Genomic DNA, 23,359 nt, shown 5'->3' on the forward strand with positions numbered 1-23,359 from the left:
CATTATTGTTGTGTTCAGGCTTTCTATTTCTTTATGGTTCAATCTCAGTAGGTTATATGTATTCAGGAAATTATCCATTTATTCTAGATTTCCCAATCCATTGGCATATAGTTATTCACAATGGTCCTCTGTATTTCTGTGGTATCAATTGTAATGCCTTCTTTTTCATCTCTGATTTTATTTATTTGGGTCTTCTCTCTTTTTTTCTTAGCTTGTATAGTTAAAGGTGTGTCCACTTTGTTTATCTTTTCATAAAACTTTTTTTTTATCTTTTGTAGTTTTTATTAGTTTCATATTTCTACTTTGATATTTATTATTTATTTTCTTCTACTAATTGGGGGTTTGGTTTGTTCTTGCCTTTCTAGTTCTTTTAAGTGCATTATGAGGTTGTTTATTTGAAGTTTTTCTACCTTTTTGATGTAGGTATTCATTGCTGTAAACTTCCTTTTCAGTGCTGCTTTTGCTATATACTGTAGGTTTTGGTATCTTGTGTTTCCACTTTTATTTGTTTCTCAATTTTTAAATTTTCTTCTTAATTTATTCATGGACCTATTGGTCATTCAGAAGCATGCCATTTATTTTCCCTGTATTTTTACAGTTTCCAAAATTACTCTTGTTATTGATTTCTAGTTTTATTCTATTGTGATTTGAAAAGATATATGATATAATTTTGATTTTTTTTCTGATTTTGGGGTCTTATTTTGTCACCCAATGTATGGTCTATCCCAGAGAATGTTACATGTACTGCCTGTAAGAAGAATATGCACTCTGTAGCAGTTAGATAGAGTGTTCTCTAAATGTCAGTTAGGTCCATTAGGTCTAAAATGTAATTTAACTCCAGTGTTTCTTTATTGATTTTCTGTCTGAATGATTGGTCCATTGCTAAAAGTGGAGTGTTGAAGTCTCCAACTATTATTGTATAGCAGTCTATCTCTCTCTGTATGTCTATGAATGTTTGCTTTGTATATTTGGGTGCTCTAATGTTGGATGCATAGATATTTACAACTGTCATATCCTCTTGTTGAATTGACCCCTTTATCATTATAAAATAACCCGCTTTGTCTCTCTTTACAGTTTTGACTTGAAGTCTATTTCATTTGATATGAGTATAGCTATTCTTGCTCTTTTAAAGACTCAGCCTCTCTTGATGTTGTGCAAGTTTAAGTGAAGACTTGCATGTAACTGAAGGAAAGGTATCTAACTTTGTTCCCTAGGCCCTTTTCTTTCTTCACCTCTGTTTCTGCTCTGTACCCTATTTCTCTTTCTTGATTTAGTTTTTTCCATAGCCTTTTTCCAGAATGACAGCTCCTCATGGGTAGTGACATTATCTGCTTTGGTCACTGATTATTTCTAACCTTGACATATTGCCTGGTGCATTGTAGGCACTCAAATAGAATTTTGGATGAGTGAATGAATAAATGGTGAATGAAGGAATTAATGAATAATTGAATAAATATCTCTTCATTGGCATTTAATTTCCCCTTCTAGAGATATACTTAATCCATTGTATAAGATTTTTGAGCTCTTTAACTTCAATAATCGGGTCTTTCCATTTACTTATTCCCATGCATGACATCATGTGGGCCACAGTGGGTCACTAAACAAAAGTTGATTAATTGAATCTATATACGCCAACCCCTGAGATACAATTTTGGCTCTCAGCATAATCTGTCATCATGCTGGCAGCCATTGTGATACTGGGAAGAGCCTAATTCTTGGAAATAACTTGACTGAGGCTTGTGCAAGGTATTGAGTCCATCTACACGTGTCCCCTCATTTGCAAAATGTACATAATTAACTGCACCCAGTGGAGTAATCAAGATTCGTGTAATTCTATATAGAGTGCCTAGCACATAGTTTGACTTAATATATGTCAACTTTTTGATCATTTTATGTTCTTATCATTTTATTATACTTTGTCGGTGGTAAATTACAATGTAGTCCTACATTGTATGATATGTTTATGTAGTTCTATGTCTCTCTTTTATTCCAATTGAATTCTTCATTTCCATTTTTTCTTTCTCTCATAGTCTATATTATTGCCTTCCATTCTTTCACATACATTGTTGAGTAACTGATATGTGCCAAGAACTGTGCTAGCACTGTGAACGCAAAGGAAATAAATGTGACCTTTTCTTTTGAGGAACTCATAGTGTAGTTGGGGAAAAACAGATCAGTAATTAGATTCTATTGTTGCCCAAGCTCTCAAAGAGGATATGAAGTGCTATAGGGACACAGGCCAGTGGAGCTAGCTCCTTTCTCTTACAGCTGACTCTCCCACAGTTCTTTTTACTTTTTATTTTAATTTTTAATTTTTATGGGTACATAGTAGGTATATATATTTATGGGGTACATGAGATGTTTTGACACAGGCATACAATATACAATGAGTGCATCATGGAGAATGGGGTATTCCTCCCCTCAAGCATTTATCCTTTGAGTTACAAACAATCCAGTTACAATCTTTACGGTATTTTAAAATGTAAAATCCAGTTATTATTGACTATAGTCACCCTACGGTGCTATCAAATAGTAGGTTTTATCCATTCTATTTCTTTTGTACTCATTAACCATCCCCATCTCCTCCCCATGCCCCAACTACTCTTCCCAGCCTCTGGTAGACATTCTTCTGCTATGTCCGTGAGTTCAACTGATTTGATTTTTAGATCCCGCAGATAAGTGGGAATATGTGATGTTTGTGTTTCTGTGCCTGGCTTATTTTACTTAACATAATAATCTCAAGTTCCATCTATGTTGTTGCAAATGACTGGATCTCATTCTTTTTTATGGCTGAATAATACTCCATTGTGTATATGCATTACCTTTTCTTTATTAATTCACCTGTTGATGAACATTTAGGTTGCTTCCAAATCTTAGCTATTAGAAAAAGTGCTACAACAAACACAGGGGTGCAGATATCTCTTCAATATACTGATCTCCTTTATTTTGTGTACTTAGCAGTGTCATTGCTGGATCAGATGGTAACCCAATGTTTAGTTTTTTTAAGGAAACTCCAAACTATTCTCCATAATGATTGTACTAATTTACATTCCCATGAACAGTGTACAAGGATTCCGTTTTCTTCTCATCTTTGCCAGCATTTGTTATTGCCTGTCATTTGGATATAAACCATTTTAACTGGGGTGAGATGATATCTCATTGTAGTTTTGATTTGCATTTCTCTGATGATCAATGATGTTGAGCACTTTTTCTTATGCCTGTTTGCCACTTGTATGTCTTATTTTAAGAAACATCTATTCATATCTTTTGTCCATAGTTTGATTGGATTAACTGATTTTTTTTCTATAGAGTTATTTGAGCTCCTTATACATTCTGGTTATTAATTCCTTCCTAGATGGGTAGTTTGCAAATATTTTCTTCCATTCTGTGGGTTGTCTTTTCATCTTATTGATTGTATCTTTTGCTGTGAAGAATATTTCTTACTTGTTGTGATCCCATTTGTCCATTTTTGCTTTTGTTGCCTATGCTTGTGGGGTATTGCTCAAGAAATTTTTGCCCAGATCAATGTCCTGGAAATGTTCCCCAATGTTTTCTTGCATTTTAATAGTTTAGGTCTTAGATTTAAGTCTTTAATTGATATTTATTTGATTTTTGTGTATGGGGAGAGGTAGGGGTCTAGTTTCATTCTTCTGCATAGGAAAATCCAGTTTCCCCAGCACCATTTATTAAAGATGATGTCTTTTTCCTAGTGTGTGTTATTGGTACCTTTGTCAAAAATGAGTTTACTGCAGGTGTGTGGATTTGTTTCTGGATTCTCTATTCTGATGAATTGGTCTATGTGTCTGTTTTTATGCCAGTACTGTGCTGTTTTGGTTACTATAGCTCTGTAGTATAATTTGAAGTCAGGTAATGCAATGTGGTTTCTCCAGTTTTGTTCTTTTTGCTTTAGATAGCTTGGTTATTCTGGGTTTTTGTGGTTCCATATAAACTTTAGGATAGTTTTTTCTATTTCTATGAAAAATGAAATTAGTATTTTGAAAGGGATTGCATTGACTCTGTCAATTGCTTTAGCTAGCTTGGGCATTTTAACAATATTGGTTTATTCTAATCAATTAACATAAAAATTTTTCAATTTTTGGGTGTCCTCTTCAATTTCTTTCATCAGCGTTTTATAGTTTTCATTATAGAGATCTTCCACCTCTTTTGTTAATTCCTAGGTATTTAATTTTATGTGTGTGTATTAGTCTGTTCTCCCACTGCTATAAAGAACTACCTGAGACTGGGTAATTTATAAGGAAAAGAAGTTTAAATATGCTCATGGTTTTGTGGGTTGTACAGGCTTCTGCTTCTCAGAAAACTTACAATCATGGCAGAAGGTGAAGTGGAAGCAGGCACACCTTAACATGGCTGGCAGAAAAGAGAGAAAGTGAAGGGGGAAGTGCTACACACTTTTGAACAACCAGATCTCATGAGAACTCTATCATGAGACAGCGCTAGGAGGGATGATGATAAACCATTAGAAACCACCCACATGAGTCAATTGCCTCCCCTCAGACCCCTTCTGCAACACTGGAGATTACAATTTGATATGAGATTTGGGGATGGGCGCAGACACAGAGCCAAACCATATCAGTGTGGCTATTGTAAATGAGATTACTTTTTTTATTTCCTTTTCACATTGTTCATTGTTATTGACATATAGAAATGTTACTGATTTTTGTATGTTGATTTTGTATCCTGCAACATTATTGAATTGGTATATAAGTTCTAATAGTTTTATTGTGGAGTCCTTAGGTTTTTCCAAATATAAGATCATATCATCTACAAACAAGGACAATTTGACTTCTCCCTTTCCAATTTGGATGTCCTTTATATCTTTCTCTTGCCAGACTGCTGTAGTGAATACTTCCAGTACTAGGTTGAAAAGCAGTGCTGATAGTGAGTATCCTTGTTGTGCTCCACATCTTAGAGGAAAGGCTTTCAGTTTTCCCCCATTCAGTATGATACTATCTGTGGGTCTGTAATACATGGCTTTTATGATGTTGAGATATGTTCCTTTTATCCCCAGTTTTGAGGAGTTTTATTATGAAGAGAAGTTGAATTTTACCAAATGCTGTTTATGCATCAATTTAAATAATCATATGGTTTTTATCCTTTATTCTGTTGATATGATGTATCACATTGATTAATTTGCATATATTGAACCATCCCTGCATCCCAGGGATAAATCCCTCTCGTTCATGATGAATGATCTTTTTAATGTATTGTTGAATTCTGTTTGCTACTATTTTGTCGAGGAGTTTTCTATCAATATTCATCAGAAATAATGGCCTGTAGTTATACTTTTTTTATGTATCTTTATCTGGTTGTGATATCAGGGTAATACTGGCTTTATAGAATGAGTTTGGAAGTATTTTCTCCTCCTCTATTTTTTGTTATAGTTTGAGTAGAATTGGTATTAGGTTTTCTTTAAATGCTTGGTAGAAATCAGCAGGGAAGCAAACAGGTCCCTGGCTTTTATTTACTGGGAGACGTTTTATTATGGCTTCAATCTTGTTACTTGTTATTGTTCTGTTAAGGCTTTGGATTTCTTCCTGGTTCAATCTTGGTAGGTTGTGTGTATCCACAGATTTGTCTATTTCTTCTAGATTTTTAAAATTTATTGGCATACAGTTGTTCATAGTAGCCAGTAATGATCCTTTGAATTTCTTCAATATTAGTTGTAATGTCTCCTTTTTCATTTCTGATTTTTATTTATTTGGATATTCTCTCTTTTTTTATTAGTTGACTAAAGTTTCTCAACTTTGTTAACTTTTGAAAAAACCAACTTTTTGTTTCATTGATCTTTCATATTGTTGTTTTTCATTTCAATTTGATTTATTTCTATTCTGATCTTCATTATGTTTTTCTTCTACTAATATTGATTGGCTTTGGTTTTCTGTTGCTTTTTTAGTTTTTAAGATGCACTGTTAGATTGTTCATTTAAAGTTTTTTCTCTTTTTTGATGTAGGCACTTATAGCTATAAACTTCCCTCTTAATACTGTTTTTGCTATCCACACTATCCATAGGTTTGGTGTATTGTGTTTTTATTATAATTCATTTCAATAATTTTTTCAATTACCTTGTTAATTTCTTTATTGACCCACTAGTCATTCAGTAGCATATTGTTTAATTTCCATGTAGTTTGTGTAGTGTCCAGAATTCCTCTTGTTACTCATTTCTACTTTTATTCCATTGTGATCAGAGAAGATCCTTGATATTATTTAAATTTTTTGAATGTATTAATACTTGTTTTGTGACATAATGTATGATCTATCCTTGGTAATGACTCATTCTCAAGAAAGAGGAAGAGAGGAAGTGCTGAGAAAGAGTATGTATTCTGCAGCTTTTAGATGAAATCTTCTGTAATTATCTGTTAGATCCATTTGTTTTATAGTGCAGATTAAGTCTGATGTTTCTTTGTTGATTTTCCGACTGAAAGATCTGTCTAATGCTGAAAGTGGGTTGTTGAAATCTCCAGTCATTATTGTATTGGGGCCTATCTCTCTCTATAGCTCTAATAATATTTCCTTTACCTATCTAGGTGCTCCAGTATTTGGTTCATATATGTATAAAATTGTTATATTCTCCAGTTGAATTGACCCTTTTGTCATTACATAGTGACCTTCTTTGTCTCTTCTTATAGTTTTTGTGTTAAAATCTGTATTGTCTTATATGAGTATAGTGACTGATGCTCTTTTTTGGTCTCCATTAGCACGGATTATATTTTGCCATCCTTTTATTTTAAGTCTAACCATGTCTTTATAGGTGAAGTATGTTTTTTGTAGGCAGCAGCTTTTAGTCAGTCTATGTCTTTTGATTGGAGAATCTAGTCCATTTACATTCCATGTTATTATTGATAAATAGGGACTTATTCCTACCATTTTGTTATTTGTTTTCTGGTAGTTTTATGGTCTTCCCTCCCTTCTCTCTTTCCTTCCTTCCTGTTTTCCTCTAGTGAAGGTAATTTTCTCTGGTGGCACGATTTAATTTCTTGCTTTTCATTTTTGTGTATGTTTCCATTGTATGATTTTTGTTTTAAGGTTACAATGAGGCTTGCAAATACTATCTTATAACCTATTATTTTAACCTCTTAACAACTTAACACTGTTTCAATAAGCAAACAAAAAAGAAAACTAATAAAAACGGTATGCCTTAACTTTGTATCCCTGCTTTTAAACTTTTTGTTGTTTCTATATATATCTTATTATATTATGTCTTGAAAAGTTGTGGTAGTTATTACTTTTGATTGGTTCATTATTTAGTTTTTCTACTTAAGAGCAGTTTGTATACCACAGTTATAGTGTTATAATATTCTTTTTATTCCACGTACTATTACCAGTGAATTTTGTACCTTGAGGTGATTATTTTTTGTTCATTAATGTTCTTTTCTTTCTGATGGAAGTAATTCCTTAAGTATTTCTTGTAGGATGGGTCTGGTATTGATTAAATCCCTCAGCTTTTGTCTGGGAGTCTTTATTTCTCCTTTATGTGTCCTTCATGTGTGAAGGATATTTTCATCAAATATACTATTCTATGGTAAAAATTTTTTTCCTTCAGCACTTTAAATATGTCATCCCACTGTCTCCTGGCCTGTAAAGTTTCCACTGAGGAGTCTGCTGCCTGACATATTGGAGCTGCGTTTTATGTTAATTGTTTCTTTTCTCTTGCTACTTTTAGAATCCTTTCTTCATCCTTTACCTAATACTATAATTATTAAGTACCTTGAGGTAGTCTTCTTCGGGTTCAAACTGCTCAGAGTTCTATAACTGATATGGCTTGGCTGTGTCCCCACCCAAATGTCAAATTGTAACTCTCATAATTCCCACATGTCATGGGAGGGACCCAGTGGGAGGTAATTGAATTATGAGGGCAGGTCTTTCTGGTGCTGTTCTCATGACGGTGAATAGGTCTCACAAGATATGATGGTTTTATAAAGGGGATTTCCCCTGCACATGCTCTCTCTCTTGCCTGCCACCATGCAAGACGTGACTTTACCCCTCCTTTGCCTTCTACTTGGTTGTGAGGCCTTGGAGGTTGTGAGGCCTCCCCAGCCATGTTGCACTGGGAGTCCATTAAACCTTTTTCCTTTATAAATTCCCCAGTCTTGAGTACGTCTTTATTAGCAGCATGAGAGCAGATGAATACAGTAAATTGGTACTGGGAGTGGGGGACTGCTGTAAAGATACCTGAAAATGTGGAAGCAACTTTAGAACTGGGTGACAGGCAGACATTGGAACAGTTTAGAGGGCTCAGAAGAAGACAGGAAAGTGTAGGAAAGTTTGGAACTTCCTAGAGACTTATTAAATGGCTTTGACCAAAATGCTGAAGTGATATCGACAATAAGGTCCAGGTGGAGGTGGTCTCAGATGGAGATGAGAAACTTGTTAGAAATTGGAGTAAAGGTCACTTTTGCTATACAAAGAGACTGGTGGCATTATGCCCCTGCCCCAGAGACCTGTGGAACGTTGAATTTGAGAGAGACAACTTAGGGTATCTGGTGGAAGAAAGTTCTAAGCAGCAAAGCCTTCAAGAGGTGAAAGAGGATAAAAGTTTGGAAAATTTGCAGCCTGATGATGCATTGGAAAAGAAAAACTCATTTTCTAGGGAGAAATTCAAGCTGACTGCAGAAATTTGCATAAGCAACGAGTAGCCCAATGCTAATCACCAAGACTATGGGAAAAATGTCAACAGGCCATGTGAGATACCTTTAGGGCAGCCCCTACCATCACAGGTCCAGAGGCCTAGGAGGAAAAAAATGGCTTCCTGGGTTAGTCCGGTGCTGTGCATCCCAGCCGTGGCTAAAATGGGACAAGGTAGAGCTCAAGCCATTGCTTCAGAGGGTGCAAGCCCCAAGCCTTGGTGCCTTAAACCTGGTGTTGGATTTGTGGTTGCACAGAAGTTGGAAGTGTGTGTGCAGCCTAGGGATTTGGTGCCCTGCATCCCAGCTGTGGCTAAAATGGGCCAATGCAGAGCTCAAGCTGTTGCTTCAGAGGATGCAAGACCCAAGCCTTGGTGGCTTACACATGGTGTTGGGCTTGTGGGTGCATGGAAGAGTTGAGGAGTAGGAACCTCCACCTAGATTTCAGAGGATACATGCAAATACCTGAATGTCCAGGCAGAGGTGTGCTGCAGGGGTGGAACCCTCATGGAGAACCTCTGCTAGGGAAGTGCAGAAGAAAAATGTGGGGTGTGAGCCCCCATACAGAGTTCCCACTGGGGCACTGCCTAGTGGAGCTGTAAGAAGAGGGCCACCATCCTCCAGACCCCAGAATGATAGATCCATTCCACTGACACTTGCACTGTGTTCCTGGAAAAGCTGCAGACACTCAACAGCAGCCTGTGAAAGCAGCCAGGGGTGGGGCTGTATCTGATAAAGCCACAGGGGTGGAGCTGCCCAAGACCATGGGAACCCACCTCTTGCATCAGCATGACCTGGATTGAGACATGGAGTCAAAAGAGATAATTTTGGAACTTTAAGGTTTAATGACTACCATGTTGGATTTTGGACTTGGATGGGGCCTGTAGCCCTTTTGTTTTGGCCAATTTCTTCCATTTGGAATAGATGTTATTTACCCAATTTTTGTACCCTCATTGTATCTAGCATTGTGTCTAGGAAGTAACTAATTTGCTTTTGATTTTACAGGCTCGTAGATGGAAGAGACTTGCCTTGTCTCAGATGAGACTTTGGACTGTGGACTTTGAATTAATTCTGAAATGAGTTAAGACTTTGTGGGACTGTTGAGAAGGCATAATAGGTTTTGAAATGTGAAGACATGAGATTTGGGAGGGGCCAGGGAGGTAATTGAATCATGAGGGCCAGTCTTTCCTGTGCTTTTGTTGTGATAGTGAAGAAGTGAATGATTTTATAAAGGTGAGTTTCCCCGCACATTCTCTCTCTTGCTTGCCTGCCACCATAAAAGATGTGATTTTGTTACTCCTTTGTGTTCCACCATGATTGTGAGGCTTCTCCAGCCATATGAAACTGTGAGTCAAACCTTTTTCATTTATAAATTACCTAGTCTCAGGTATGTCTTTATTGGCAGCATGAGAACAGACTCATACAGTACCCTTCTTGTACTTGGATATTGATATCTTACTCTATATTTGGGGAGTTCTCTGATACTACCTTTTAAAATATACTTTCAACCTCTATCTCTTTCTCTACCCATCTTTAAGGCCTATAATCCTTAGATTTGCCCTTTTGAGCCTATTTACTAGATACTGTAGGTGTGCTTTATTGTTTTTTTTTTCTTTATTCTTTTGTCTCCTCTGATAGGTATCTTCAAATATCCTGTCTTTAAGCTCACTAATTCTTTTCTCTGCTTGATCCATTCTGCATTAAGACTCTGAAGCATTCTTCAGTATGCTAATTGCATTTTTCAGCTCCAGAATTTCTGCTTGTTTCTGTTTAATTATTTCAATCTCTGTTAAATTTATCTGATAGAATTCTGAATTCCTTCTCTGTGTTTTCTTGAATTTCTTTGAGTTTCCTCAACCTAGCTATTTTGAAGTCTGTCTGAAAGGTCTCGTATCTCTGTTTCTCCAAGATTGGTTCCTGGTGCCTTATTTAGTTAATTTAGTGAGGTCATGTTTTCCTGGATGGTGTTGATGCTAGTACATGTTCTTTGGTGCATGGACATTGAAGATATAGGTACTTAATGTAGCCTTTACTGTCTGGGCTTATTTGTAACCTCCTTCTTGAGAAGGCTTTCCAGATATTTGAAAGAACTTGAGTGTTGTGATCCAAGCTGTATCTGCTTTAAGGGGCTCCCCAACCCTAGTAACGCTGTGGTTGTTGTAGACTCATAGAGGTACCACCTTGATTGTCTTGGACAAGATCCAGGACAAGTCTCTGGGTTACCAGACACTCTTATTCTCTTCCCTTACTTTCTCTCAAATGTACAGAGTCTTTCTCTCTCTCTCTTTCTCTCTCTCTCTGTTCGGAGCCACCTAAAGCTGTGAGTAGAGTGACACAAGTACCCCTGTAGCCACCACAACTATGACTTTGCCATAGTTGTGCTGACCTCAAGTCAGCACAGTACTGGTTCTTTCTCAAGGCCTGCTGAAACCACTCCGTGCTACCTGTGTGCTCAAGGCCCTGGGCTCTACAATCAGCAAGTGGCAAAGCCAGCCAGGTCTGTGTTCTTGCCTTTGCGACAGCAAGGTCTCCCAGAGCCCTGTGTGGATTTGGAAGTTCCATCTGGGAGTCAACGACTAGAGTCAAAAAACTTAGAAGGCTGCCTGGTGTTTTATCACACTGCAGCTGAGCAGGCACTCAAACCACAAGATGCAGTCCTTCACACGCTTTCCCCCTTTCCAAAGGTAGAGGAGACTCACCCCATAGTCACTGCCACCCCAGGCCATAAGGAGTACTGGCAGACTACCCCTGATGTTCCCTTAAGGCCAAAGGTCTCTGAAGTCAGCTTGTGGTAAATGCTGCCTGGCCTGGGACATACACTTCAGGGCAGTGGGCTCCCGTCTGGCCCAAGGCAGATCCAGAAATGTAGTTCAAGAGTCAAGCCATGGAATCAAGGACCCAGGAGCCCATTTGATACTCTATCCACTTGTGGCCATGCTGGTACTTAAGACAAAGCCCCCTTTTCTTTCCCCTCTGCTTCTCCCAAGCAGAAGGAGTTTTGCCCCATATCCACCACAGCTGGTAATCTGTTGAGTCTTACCTGAAGTCAGTCTCAGAGGCTCACTCAAGGCCCTCAATGTGGTACCTGTGTATCACTGTTGGTTATACAGGGCCCAAGGGCATTTCAGTTAGCAGGTAATAAATGCTGCCAGGACTGTGTCCTTTCCTTCAAGGCAACAGGTTCACTTCTGGCCCAGGATGTGTATAGAAGTGTCCTCTGGGAGCTAGGGCCTGGAACAGGGGCTTCACAACTCTGATGGGTGCCCTATCCTGCTGTGGCTGAGCTGGTATCCTAGATGCAAGACAAAGTCCTCCCCACTCTTTCCTCTCCTTTGCTCAAGTGGAAAGAAGAGGTCTCTTTTGGAGCTACCAGCTGTACAGCCTGGGGTTAGGGGAGGCGTGACGCCAGCGCTCCCTTAGCTGCCCCAGCTGTTGTCCCAGTATGCTTTCTGCCCCAACCATTCCACTGTCTCTGGGTCTAGTTCAGCCCTAGGACTCACCTAAAAGTTCCAATCCTTATGATCTAGACTGCCTTTTAAGTTTACTTGGAGACACAGTATCCTGTAGCCCTCGGTGGCAAGGTTTGTAGGCGCTTAAGTTCGAACCCATGGAATCAGCGAGTCTCTTCTGGATAGTGCTGGTTTAAATGCTCCCTCTGTGGGTGGGCATCAGCTGAGTTTGATCTGGTTTTCCCTTCTGTTCTAACAGGACAGCACTGAGTTCAGTGCCTCACAATTACTGTGTTTTCCCTCCCTCAGCACCTAGAGATGCTCTCTGCATCATGCCGCAGCATCTAGAGGGTGGAGAAAGGGTGGCATCGGTGATTCAGGACTGTTTTTTCTAACTCTACAGTGCCTCTTTCATCAATATGAAGTTAAAACAAGATACTGAGTGTTCACTTGATTTTTGATTCTCTGTAGATAGATATTTGTTGGTGTCCTTGGTGGGGGAGGCAGACAATCGGTAGAATTCTCTATTTCGCCATCTTGCTCCACCTAGAGGGCCAGAAACAGTTTACTCTCTCCTACAATTCTAATTAAAGTAGACCCGGTTCCTTTATTCTTTTTAGTCTTTCAGATGTTTCTCTTACAAAGAAAATTTTCTCTTTTACCTTTTTTTAGTTACTTTTCCACCATTATGTTCTCTTGAGGCTGTTTGCTTTCTTTCATCCATTCTCTAAATAAAATTTTAATTTAAACAAATCCATTTCTGGTTGCTTCAGAAATGTAGTCACAAAGTGGACATTTAATTTCCTATGGTATAACTGTTTTAAGACACTCACAGTGTACATAAAGTGAATCATAACATTGTGTGTAGCAGCAGATCACCTAGTCTCACTAACAAGCATAGAACCATGTACACAGGATGTAAACAGAATCAAAACAGGTAGGTCTTAGAAAGCCTTAGTCCTTCCAGGGAAGTTTCAGTGAAATGTCAAAACTTTTACTATGACTCAGAGATGACATAAAAAGCATTTTCGTGTGACAAAAATTAAACACTTACTCACTTATTGAATGTATACATCATACAAAAGAAATATCAGTTACTATGACAAATATAAAAATAATTTTAAATTTGTCACTTTGGGGAAACTAGAACATATATAAGAGATATAAGAACCTAAGATTTTTAAAAAAAAAAAAAAACAACTTGTCTGAATGTAACGTATCTCCCACATATTTGTAAAACAATTAGAGGACAAAAGCTAACCTGTGGTAAGAAAATATCAACTATATTTTTGTTGATAAAATAAGGTTTTGAAAGACTCACTGCTCTAAAATACTCACTGAAGCATGTGACTTTTGTGTCTTATCTTGAAAGTAGTGACGTGGAGGGTTTTATGTAGGAAAGATGACATTCTAAATAGAAGGTAATATGCATTTAAGCATAGAGACTGCCCTTCCTTTTTTCACAGACATATGTAAGAAATTAATAACAGACAAAGTCAGGTACAGAAACAAAAACTAGGGGCCAAGTGAATGCCTGACCGAAGAACTTATATTTCAAAGGTATTAAAAGAGGAGGCACTAAATTTCTTTGAGTGATCTAATTATATTTTTGAAAAATATTCCATTCAACACTCATTTATTGGCTGTGTGTTATTGGTATATTTCTGTGCCTTGATGACTATGCTGTGAAAACAGTGAAAGGATGGCATAGTCCTTTCCTTTGAGGAGCTACAGACTATTTGGATGATCTTGGCAACTATGTGCATCTTACTCTGGAGTGAGAAGAAATTAGAGGCATGGTATGTAACTCCCTAGATATATACAATGGATGATACTATGGGGAGGGAGCATAATTTTAGTATAAAGTAATACAGTCTGAGTCTAGGGGGTGACTATGAAGATAGGATAAATTTCATCTTACAGATATTATATGGCAAAAGTACACATACTTGATGCACTTGGTGCATAAAGAAGGAGGATTAAAAAAGTAACTCCATTTAAGCATCCCAATTTTTCATTCTGTATTAAAGATATAAGCTAATAACTTATTCATTAATGTATTCAGTCATTCAAAAGCTAATGTCAAACACCTTCCATGTACTAGTTATTTGCAGAATCTACTTTCACCAGTCATCCTGCATGCATAAGTATATTTATTTAGCATTATTGTCTTTTGAATTTGTCTAATTAGCAGTACTAATTTTACACAGAGAGAAAGATACAGCTGGTTGAAGTGACATACAGTAATTCGTGATGGCTCTTACTGTACTGCTTATTCTAATTAAAATAAGACAGTAGCATTTATTAATTCAATTTTTTCTCATATCATTTAGAAAAGATATCTTTTATAATTTAAATTTCTCATGCCTATTTTGAAGATAGGTGTGAATTTTTTCAGAAAAGACTTAATTTGACTCTACTTTCAAAAGTTATCTGAAAGTAAAAGTAGGAATAGAAAACCTTATATACTTGCTGAAAATATTCTGTCATTTAATCTTTTTATGTAATTCTAAAACAGTGGTATAAATGTCAACCTGATGTGCAGGAAGATAATTTTATTTTTATGAAGGCTAGAATTTCTATCATTTTAAAGTATGGCAATAATTAGAGTTTAGTTTCTGATTTTACATATGGGAATATTTGATCATTTTTATTGTGTTAGAGAGGAACTTCTGCCCCTAGAGATGAGGGATTAACAGAGTCCAGACTTAGCCTTCTGCCATAAGCAACTAGAAATCTTGATGAAATATACAAAACAACTGTGTTCAGACATTGGAAAACAGTACATGACCTTGAGTTCATGGAAGTGAAGGGAAACAAACATGGTGAACCCTAAAATCACTCAGGCTTTCTGCCTGGAGACAGAAAGACAGAAACAATTTCCTGGTGGTTGTTCATTTGAGAGAGAAAACAAATGGAGCTTGGCCATCTTGCTAATTTAAGAAGACAGAATCAGAGTTTGGGAGGACCAAAACAGCTAGAATTTGTAGTGCCAAGTATGGAAGAAGATGGATCTATGCAAAAAAGGATTCACAGAAATTAGCATAGGCATTCTCTGGAGTATTTGATTGAATACTAGTCTACATGTCAGCCAGCTGGAATTTTGAGTCCAGGTAAGGAAACATAGTAGGGAGTTGGATTCCCAGAGCTGACATAGAGCCAGGAATTTTCCAACTTCCACCAGCTAGAGTAGAGATATCTTGTTGAATACATAAGGAATTAAGTAAAAGCTCTTGGAAGGTCATATCTTAATAATGAGGCTAAACTATTCCTCAAACAGTGACTATTCTAGACTTTCTCTAATAGTTTAAAATCAAAGCTCAAAGGGAACAAACTGAGCTGTAAGTTGCTTAACTGCATGCTCAAACAAAGTCCAACACTCATTTAAAAAAGGAAGAAAAATAAATCCGCACTCTACACCTTAATGCACACAATGTCTTGCATCTGGCCAAAAATTTGCAGATTTGACCAAGTGGCAAAATGTGTCACGTTACCAGGAAGAAAACCAAGCAATAGAAACAGTTCCAGAAATTACACTGATGTTAAAATTAGCAGTCAAGGGCGTTAAAACACAAGGATAAATATGTGCTAAAAGATTTAAAAGAAGACATAAATATAAAAAGAAGAAAAATGACAATATAAAAAATAACATAATAGAAGTTATACAGCTGAAAAATAACATATCTAAGAAAAAAACATTTTAATGGATTGGATTAACAGCACATTAATTGTTGTAGAACCAAAGGTCAGTGAACTGAAAAACATAGCAATAGGAAACAGGCAAATGAGGCACAAAGAGAAAAAATTAAAAGCTAAAAGAAATGAGCAGACTCTCAGTTACTTGCAGAGTAATACCCAGTGGTAGACTATAAGTGCAACTGAAGCTCCAAAAGGATGGGAGAGTGAAGCAGGTCAGAAGAAAACCTGAAGAAGTAGTGGCTGTAAAATTTTAAATGTAATGAAAATGTAAGCCCAAATCCATAAAGCTCAACAAATCCTAAGCATGATAAACACAAAGAAGTCATTACAATTAAGTTGCTAAAAACCAGTGATAAAAAATTAATATCCAAAATAAGAAAGGGCTGATACATTCAGAGGAATGAAATAACAATTATGGCAGGCTTCTTATCAGAAACTATAGGTGAGACAAAAGGAAGTAACATCTTAAAAGCACTGAAAGCAAAAAATAATAATAATAATAATCTTTAACCTAGAATTCTATTCCCTAGGACAATGGAATGACATAACATGCTGAAATAGAATATATATATGGTCAACTTAAACTTCCATACCAAGTGAAAATGTTATTTTTGAAATACTAAGGCAAAATTAATACTTTTTCAAACAAATAGAAGCTGAGAGAGGTCATATTCTCAGGCTGACATGGCTGTAAATGTTAAAGAAAGGTCTTCAGGAAGAAGAAAATTATACCAGGCCAAAATGTGGACCTAAACAAAGTAATTAAAAGAGACAGAAATGTAAATATATGGCTAAATATAAAATATAATGTCTTTGTTATTTTAAAAAACATATTTCAGGAATAATTGACTGTTTAAAGCAAAAATAATAATTCATTTGGGAAGGGTCTATAAAATAAATATGTGGAAGTAAAACGTATACAACTATAACCCAAAGGACGGGAGGGGAAAATGGAAGAATATTACTGTAGGGTTCTTACATTATACATAAAGTAGTATAATCTTATCTGAATGTACACTGTGATAAATTAGTGGTGCATATTGTCAACTTTAGAGCAACCACTGAAACATAACAAAGAGGCCTAACTAGTAAGCCACTATGGAGATAAAATAGAATGCTAAAAAGAAGGCAAAAAACAAAGAACATATAGGACAGAAAAAAGAAAAATAAGAGATGATTGATTTATATGTAACCATACTGATTATTATGATAAATGTAAATGTACTAAACAATAAAAGGCAGAACTTGCCGGACTAGAGATAAATGCAAGACCAAATTGTGTGCTGTCTACAAGATGCACACTTTAAATGCAATGTGTTTTTATGTTTATTTTTGTACTATGGAGCGTGAAAGTGTTTACCAAACAAACTGAAAATGGGGGAAAGTTTAAACTGCTCAGATGTTAAGCAGCTCTCCAGTAATTTTGAACTAGTAATTTTGCTACCAATACTTGTTATGATCTTTTGAATTCACTAGAGAAAGTCAGGGAGGGCAATACTTGATTCTTCTTTCTTAGCTATCGTTCTGTTTCTATGTATATATAGATGCTCTTGAGTAAAATTGTCTAATAATTCAGTTTTTTTATAATTACAACAAAAATTGTATAATTACTTAGGTTTTATGAATTAATAAGGTTTTATTACAGACTTTTTTAGTAAAACATTACTTGCTTTCTCAGAGAAGAAAAATGTGTACTTTTTCTTTTTTGAGAGTAATAAATATTAATATAAACAATGATTAAATTAGACTTTCATTTTTAACTCTGCAAAAAAATGTAGTCAAATAACTCTATAAAATAAATTATTATTGAAAAGCCTCCAAACCCAGCATGGAATGAATTGACAATTCCATCTGAACTCTAAGATAATCAAGTATATGCAAATTCACCTTCTTAAGATTCCTCAGCATATAAGATTATTTTCATAGTTAGTCTTTTTTTCTTTATTCATAATCTGAAAACAAGTCCTCATCCGAAATAGAAGCTTTTCTGGGAAAACTATCTTTAAAATTCATGAAATATCTATGTTATAGGTTATACGAAAAGGAGAAGTGAGCTGCTGCTGGATTTGCACGGCCTGCAAAGAGAATGAATATGTGCAAGATGAGTTCACCTGCAAAGCTTGTGACTTGGGATGGTGGCCCAATGCAGATCTAACAGGTAGGAGCTGCCTCACTTGGAAACCTTGTCCCTGACTATTCGCCTTTCCAATGTGTCCATCCCTCAAATGAGAATGTTTACCTCATGTCTTCTCAATGTTAATTTACAATGCACACTTTTTAGTCCTCGTGTCAAACAGTATGCATAAACCTCATAAGTTTTCTATAATCTATATTGAAAAGAAAGTTCATGTAAATCTAAATAACAATGAATTGATGTGTGGGAGGCTATGCTATTATAGAATTGTTTTCTGTTTTTCCTTAAATTGTATTTGAAGGTATTTCTGGCCACCTGAATTTATATTTGCAATCATTTCTTGAACATCTACTATGGATGAGGCACTACTGTAGGCCCTAAAAATAGAAAGGTAAATGTCCCAGCTTTTATTTTGCATAAAATCTATCAGGGAAGAAACATGGAAAAATATAATAAAACATAACATAATTATTAAAATAATCGTCCCAGCTTTTATTTTGCTTAAAACTATCAGGGAAGAAACATGAAAAAATATAATAAAACGTAATATAATTATTGAAATAATAGAGATATCTATAAAGTGCATAAATTTTGTTAGGCAGGCAAGAAGATGAAAGGAATTTCAGGCCTAAAGTAGAACACGGGAAACATGAAAGTTTATGACACATTTGCAGAAAACCATAGAACAAGTATGTGGGGTTGGTAGGTAGGCACAACGGTCCAGTAGGGTAGTGGTCAGAAATGAGAATAGACAAGGACACTGATGGGATGGCAGAGTGCTTCTGTGTGACATTCTTCTACATGTTTGGACTTTGGCTTTAAGCATGGGAGACCACTAAAGAATTTTAAAGTGGTGAATGACATTATGATATCCGCATTTCTGGTATGCTTCTTGTGGTGGTATAGGAAGTTGTTGTATTGATGCAAGTGAGTTACTTGAAAAGGCATGGATTAGGACAGCTACGGTAGGAATGGAAAGGTGTAAACGAAACAGATGATTCACTAGTAAAACCAATGGAACTCAGGGATTGATTATATGAGTTTGGAAGTTTCCTAAGAGTGATGTTCATATAAATGAATTTTGTTTTTCACACACCTTGTTATGAGCTTACAGAGGAGAAATGATTCACAAAACTTTGCATAAATTTTAGGAGCCATAGAGGCTTTTTTTTATCTGAGTACATAGACACTTTGTCATCTGAATAATCTAGCCCCTCATCTTATCATCTTAGAAAGAGGGAGCTGAGGCCTAGAGAGGTGAAGTTGTATGGCCAAAGTGAGGAAAATAGTGAGAAGCAGAACCTAGTCCACTAACCCCTGACTCCATGTCTTTTTGGGTGCTGTTGAAAATCATCCGTAAATGTAATATTCTTGATGGTTGAACACTTTTTTACTTGTTTCCAAGTAAGAATATGCAACTAAGAAATCATGCAGTTTATTCAAAGTATATCAAAAATGACTAGGTAAGTAGAACTAGGTCACATAACTAAAATTATACTTACTAAGTGACAATACCTTGTAAAATGTTAATTTTGTTAAAAAAAAAGTTAAACTGAGCAGCAAAAAGTTTTTGTAAGTCACTAGTACAAAGGTCCTTTTTAAAGAGAAGAAAAGTAGATCAGAACATTTTTGAAGATATGAACTGCCTCTCACTCATCTTTTTTCATGCCTAAAAATTACCCAGGAATTACCCACCTCCAGAGATTCCCCTTTGCTCACGCTGGAGTGGAACTCAGCAGATCCTGATGCAATTACTCTCTGTCCCACCCATTGAGAAATACCACTTTCTGGTGCATAGCCTGATGCCTTGAACATAATAGCTACTTAATACATGTTTGTTAAATTGAGGGAATTAGGAAGAAGGGACTCACCCAGGGTCATCGAGGTCAATGCAGTTGGTTAATAGAAAAACCACAGTGAGAATTCAGGATTGTTTGTCACTGGATCTAATGAATGCTCTCACTCTGCCATGGTTGCATGCAATGGCCTGGCTTGGAAAAGTTTTTCCAACCTCATTTTGGACTCATGCCTTCCCTCTACTTACATTATTTCTCTTCAAGTTTGTATCCTACTTCATAGTGTGTGCCTCCTGCCAGGCCTCTTTTTCTTGTATAAGTAGGTCCGCTTAGATGGCTATTGTGTTTGCGAGCTGGGGTTTACTGACAGTCATTCCACTCATCTGTTTGACTGAGATCACAGCTGACTAGGAAGAAGCTCAAAGACAAAAGTGACCTCTTTATGAGGTTAATCTTAGAAGTCAGAAGTCTTGGCTTTGAGGTACAAACATTTTTCTCTTGTCTACATTTTTTGGGCTTTCTCCAACTTCTCCTACTGCTCTACTTCATTTTCATTAGGGCTTGTCTCGCACATTAAAAAAATTTCTATCCTATTTTAAAACACTAAGATAAAAAAACTCCTTTAAAAAACCTGATATGATGTAATACTGGAACTCAAGTTCATACCTTGTATTCCCTGGAGATGCTCTATTGTGGGATTATTGTATATTTTCTGTCCACTGTCAAATGCTCATTTCCATTGATTAGGGACCTATAACTTGGTAAAATATTTTTAAAATTTTCCTTGGTTAAAAATAGATTAATATTAATACAATTACATTTCTAACGATTTAATATGCCATGATCAATCATATGCATAAAAGTCACTTTAACATTCAAATGAGTTGAGCCAGCAACTCCTCAGACCATGCCCTTAGCTAATAACAACAGGCATGCAGCTATGACTGGGTCATATATTCAGATGATTTTGCAAATCTCATCTTTAGGGTCTTTCACAATATAGATTCCTCATTCTAATTTATGCTAATGTCTTAATGATCCATATTGATTCTGCCTTTCTTTTGGTCTCATACAGGAAATCCCATTTACCACTTGCTTGGTGCCATGTCAAGCACAGAGCAAGGGCATAGTCCGTGCCAATGTGTTGTGGGTGTTACCATGGTAGCGGTAGTTGTGAAATTAGAAAACCTATGAGAACAGAATACTAAAAATCAGTAGAATTACTCAGAAAAGTAAACGCATTGCCTTTAAGTAGGTGTTTGATTTATGGGTAATTTTTTTTCACTAAATATTAGTTAAAATGAGAAATCATTCTTCTTTGAAAAATAGTGTATTCTACTGAAGTAAAATATACTTTTTATTTTTAATAGTTGGTTAAAATATACTTAAAATCACTTTAAAAGTTAGCTACTTTTAATGTATACTCCATACATTATAATGTTAATGAATAAAAACAGGTTTACTGTGGTTTTTATTTCCATTAAAATGTGTTTTTTTTGGCTATGAAGAAATTAGTATATTTCTTAGAGAAAGTGCTTTTTGAAGCTGTTAAAAAGTTTCTCATATTTTCTTCTTGTGAAATTGCACATTTTAATTCAGCACTTAAATTTCACACTTTATTTCTTGTGATACAAAAACAGGGATCTTTTCTACCATGATATACAGTTTGACAGTAGTTTAACAATTTGTGGACCAATTATATGTAATCCAATGCTACTAATTTGTTTGTAAAAATAAAATAAGAATATTCCTCAAAAAGACAGACTACACTACATTTTCTCATTAAAAAAAAAAACGGAAAATGCTTTATAAGCATTAACTAATTTTAACAACTTTTTTTCCATCCCAACAGTTGTTGTAACCTCTTACACTAGTATCTACTAATTTATTTCATTCTGTAATAAACACTACCACCTGTTTTGTGCCAGGTACTTTTTAAAAACTGGGAATATACAGGTGAATTAAGCAATGCCTATATCCTAAGGGAGGAGCTTCATATGAAACTAGCCATGTAAACAGCCAACTATCAGTCCTACAATAGAGTTATGTGTAAAATGTCAGATAAATATGGAGCGGCTGTTTTTCCCTGGGAAGAAAAAAGACTTTGCAGAAGAAGGGACATTTGATCTGAGCACTGAATTACAAACAGAATTTCACCTGGTAGAATTTCATTGAATTGTAATAGAATTACTATTTATATTAATTTTAAAACAATCAGGGAAGCATTTTGATGAAGCTTTATATGATCATGATGTAGTATTGAAAATGTTATGAATTACCCCAAGACACTTTGCATAGAATTTTATTTCTTAATTTCTGTTAAATTTGACTTGACCTAATTGGAAAAAAGTCTGATAGTAAATTTCATCCTCCTCCAATACATCTGGATCTTATAAGCACCCTAACATTTGATTCAAAAATTAGAAGTAGCTACCAGTCCTGAGATCAGAGTTATTGCCACCTTTCTTTGATTTTGCTCAGTAATTTGTAGTTGGCTTGAAGGAAACTGACTTGTCTGATAGCTCTGAGTTCTCTGTGATAACCCTAACCATTAACACTTGCCAGGACCTCAAGTTCTCCGGGTTCAGATATGGAAAGCACAACTCTCACAAAGTCCCCCTTTTGAGTTCTGAGGTCAGGTGGACACTACTCACCACTAGTTGAAGGTAGTCTCCCCTCTTTCTAGTCATGGGATAACCAAACACACCTGGAGGTTGGATAACTTTTTTAAAAACTTCAAAACAGGACCTCAAAGAAAACCACATAACATGACATTACATAATTGGACAAAATTGACATTATAGCTAATTCCCTGAAGATGGCAAAGCTAATGTTTCTCAAATTTAGCATAAATTTAAATTTATCCTAAATAAATTTAAATTTAGTTTAAATTTAAATTTATCCTAAATAAATTTAAATTTAGTTTAAATTTAAATTTATCCTAAATAAAAAATAAAGAAAAGAAAGAAAAGAAAAAAAGGAAAAAGAATCTAAAACTTTTAAGAAACTTACTCAAAATATAAATTATTAGTCCCAGTCTTCAAGGGATTCTGTTTTGGATGGTTCCAGACTGGCATTGAAGAGCCTGGTTTCCATATATGAAAAAGAATCTAGGATCTTCCCAAGAGATAAAGCAATCATAGTAGAGTTGCAAGTATGTTTCTGGGTGCCATGACAAACTGCTACTGTTACAACACGAGAGTACTTATATCCCCTCTAGCATAACAACATTGTTCTTCAGTTGTATTTGATGTACTGTATAGGACAGAGTTATTTTATAGCTAGATTTGGACAACTTTATGATTATCCTTGGAGAGGCCTTAGTATCTGTCCTTGACTATTGTCCTCATTAGGGGAACTTGGATATACGATATGTAGTTTAAAGTTTAAAATGTGTTTGGTGGCAAGTAAATCCAGCTTGCTCACTGATGGATTTCACCTGAAATCACCAATTAGCTTGACTTGGCTACATGACTTGGGGGTGATAAAAAGCCTCCACTGAAACTTCTGCCCTAGCTAACCCAAAGCCAATATTCATGGTAGAGATCCTGGTAGTCCAATCCACAGATAAAGTCTATCCATGTGTGAATAAGAACCTAGAGAGCTTGCACCTGGTTATCTCTTGGTCCCTTGGTGTTG

General features: G+C 35.9%; 1 protein-coding gene across 3 annotated transcripts in view; it reads left to right on the forward strand.

Moving 5' to 3' along the window:
• GRM1 (glutamate metabotropic receptor 1) overlaps positions 1-23,359 on the forward strand; it is a 420,592-nt gene that overhangs the window by 351,925 nt on the left and 45,308 nt on the right. For all 3 annotated transcript variants that reach the window (XM_024248538.3, XM_024248540.3, XM_054558275.2), the window contains exon 7: positions 17,822-17,948. In XM_024248538.3, coding sequence (XP_024104306.2) covers positions 17,822-17,948 — 127 coding nt within the window. The remainder of the gene's footprint in view (positions 1-17,821; positions 17,949-23,359) is intronic.

Source organism: Pongo abelii, chromosome 5 (assembly GCF_028885655.2).
Source record: "Pongo abelii isolate AG06213 chromosome 5, NHGRI_mPonAbe1-v2.0_pri, whole genome shotgun sequence".
Classification (NCBI taxonomy): domain Eukaryota; kingdom Metazoa; phylum Chordata; class Mammalia; order Primates; family Hominidae; genus Pongo; species Pongo abelii.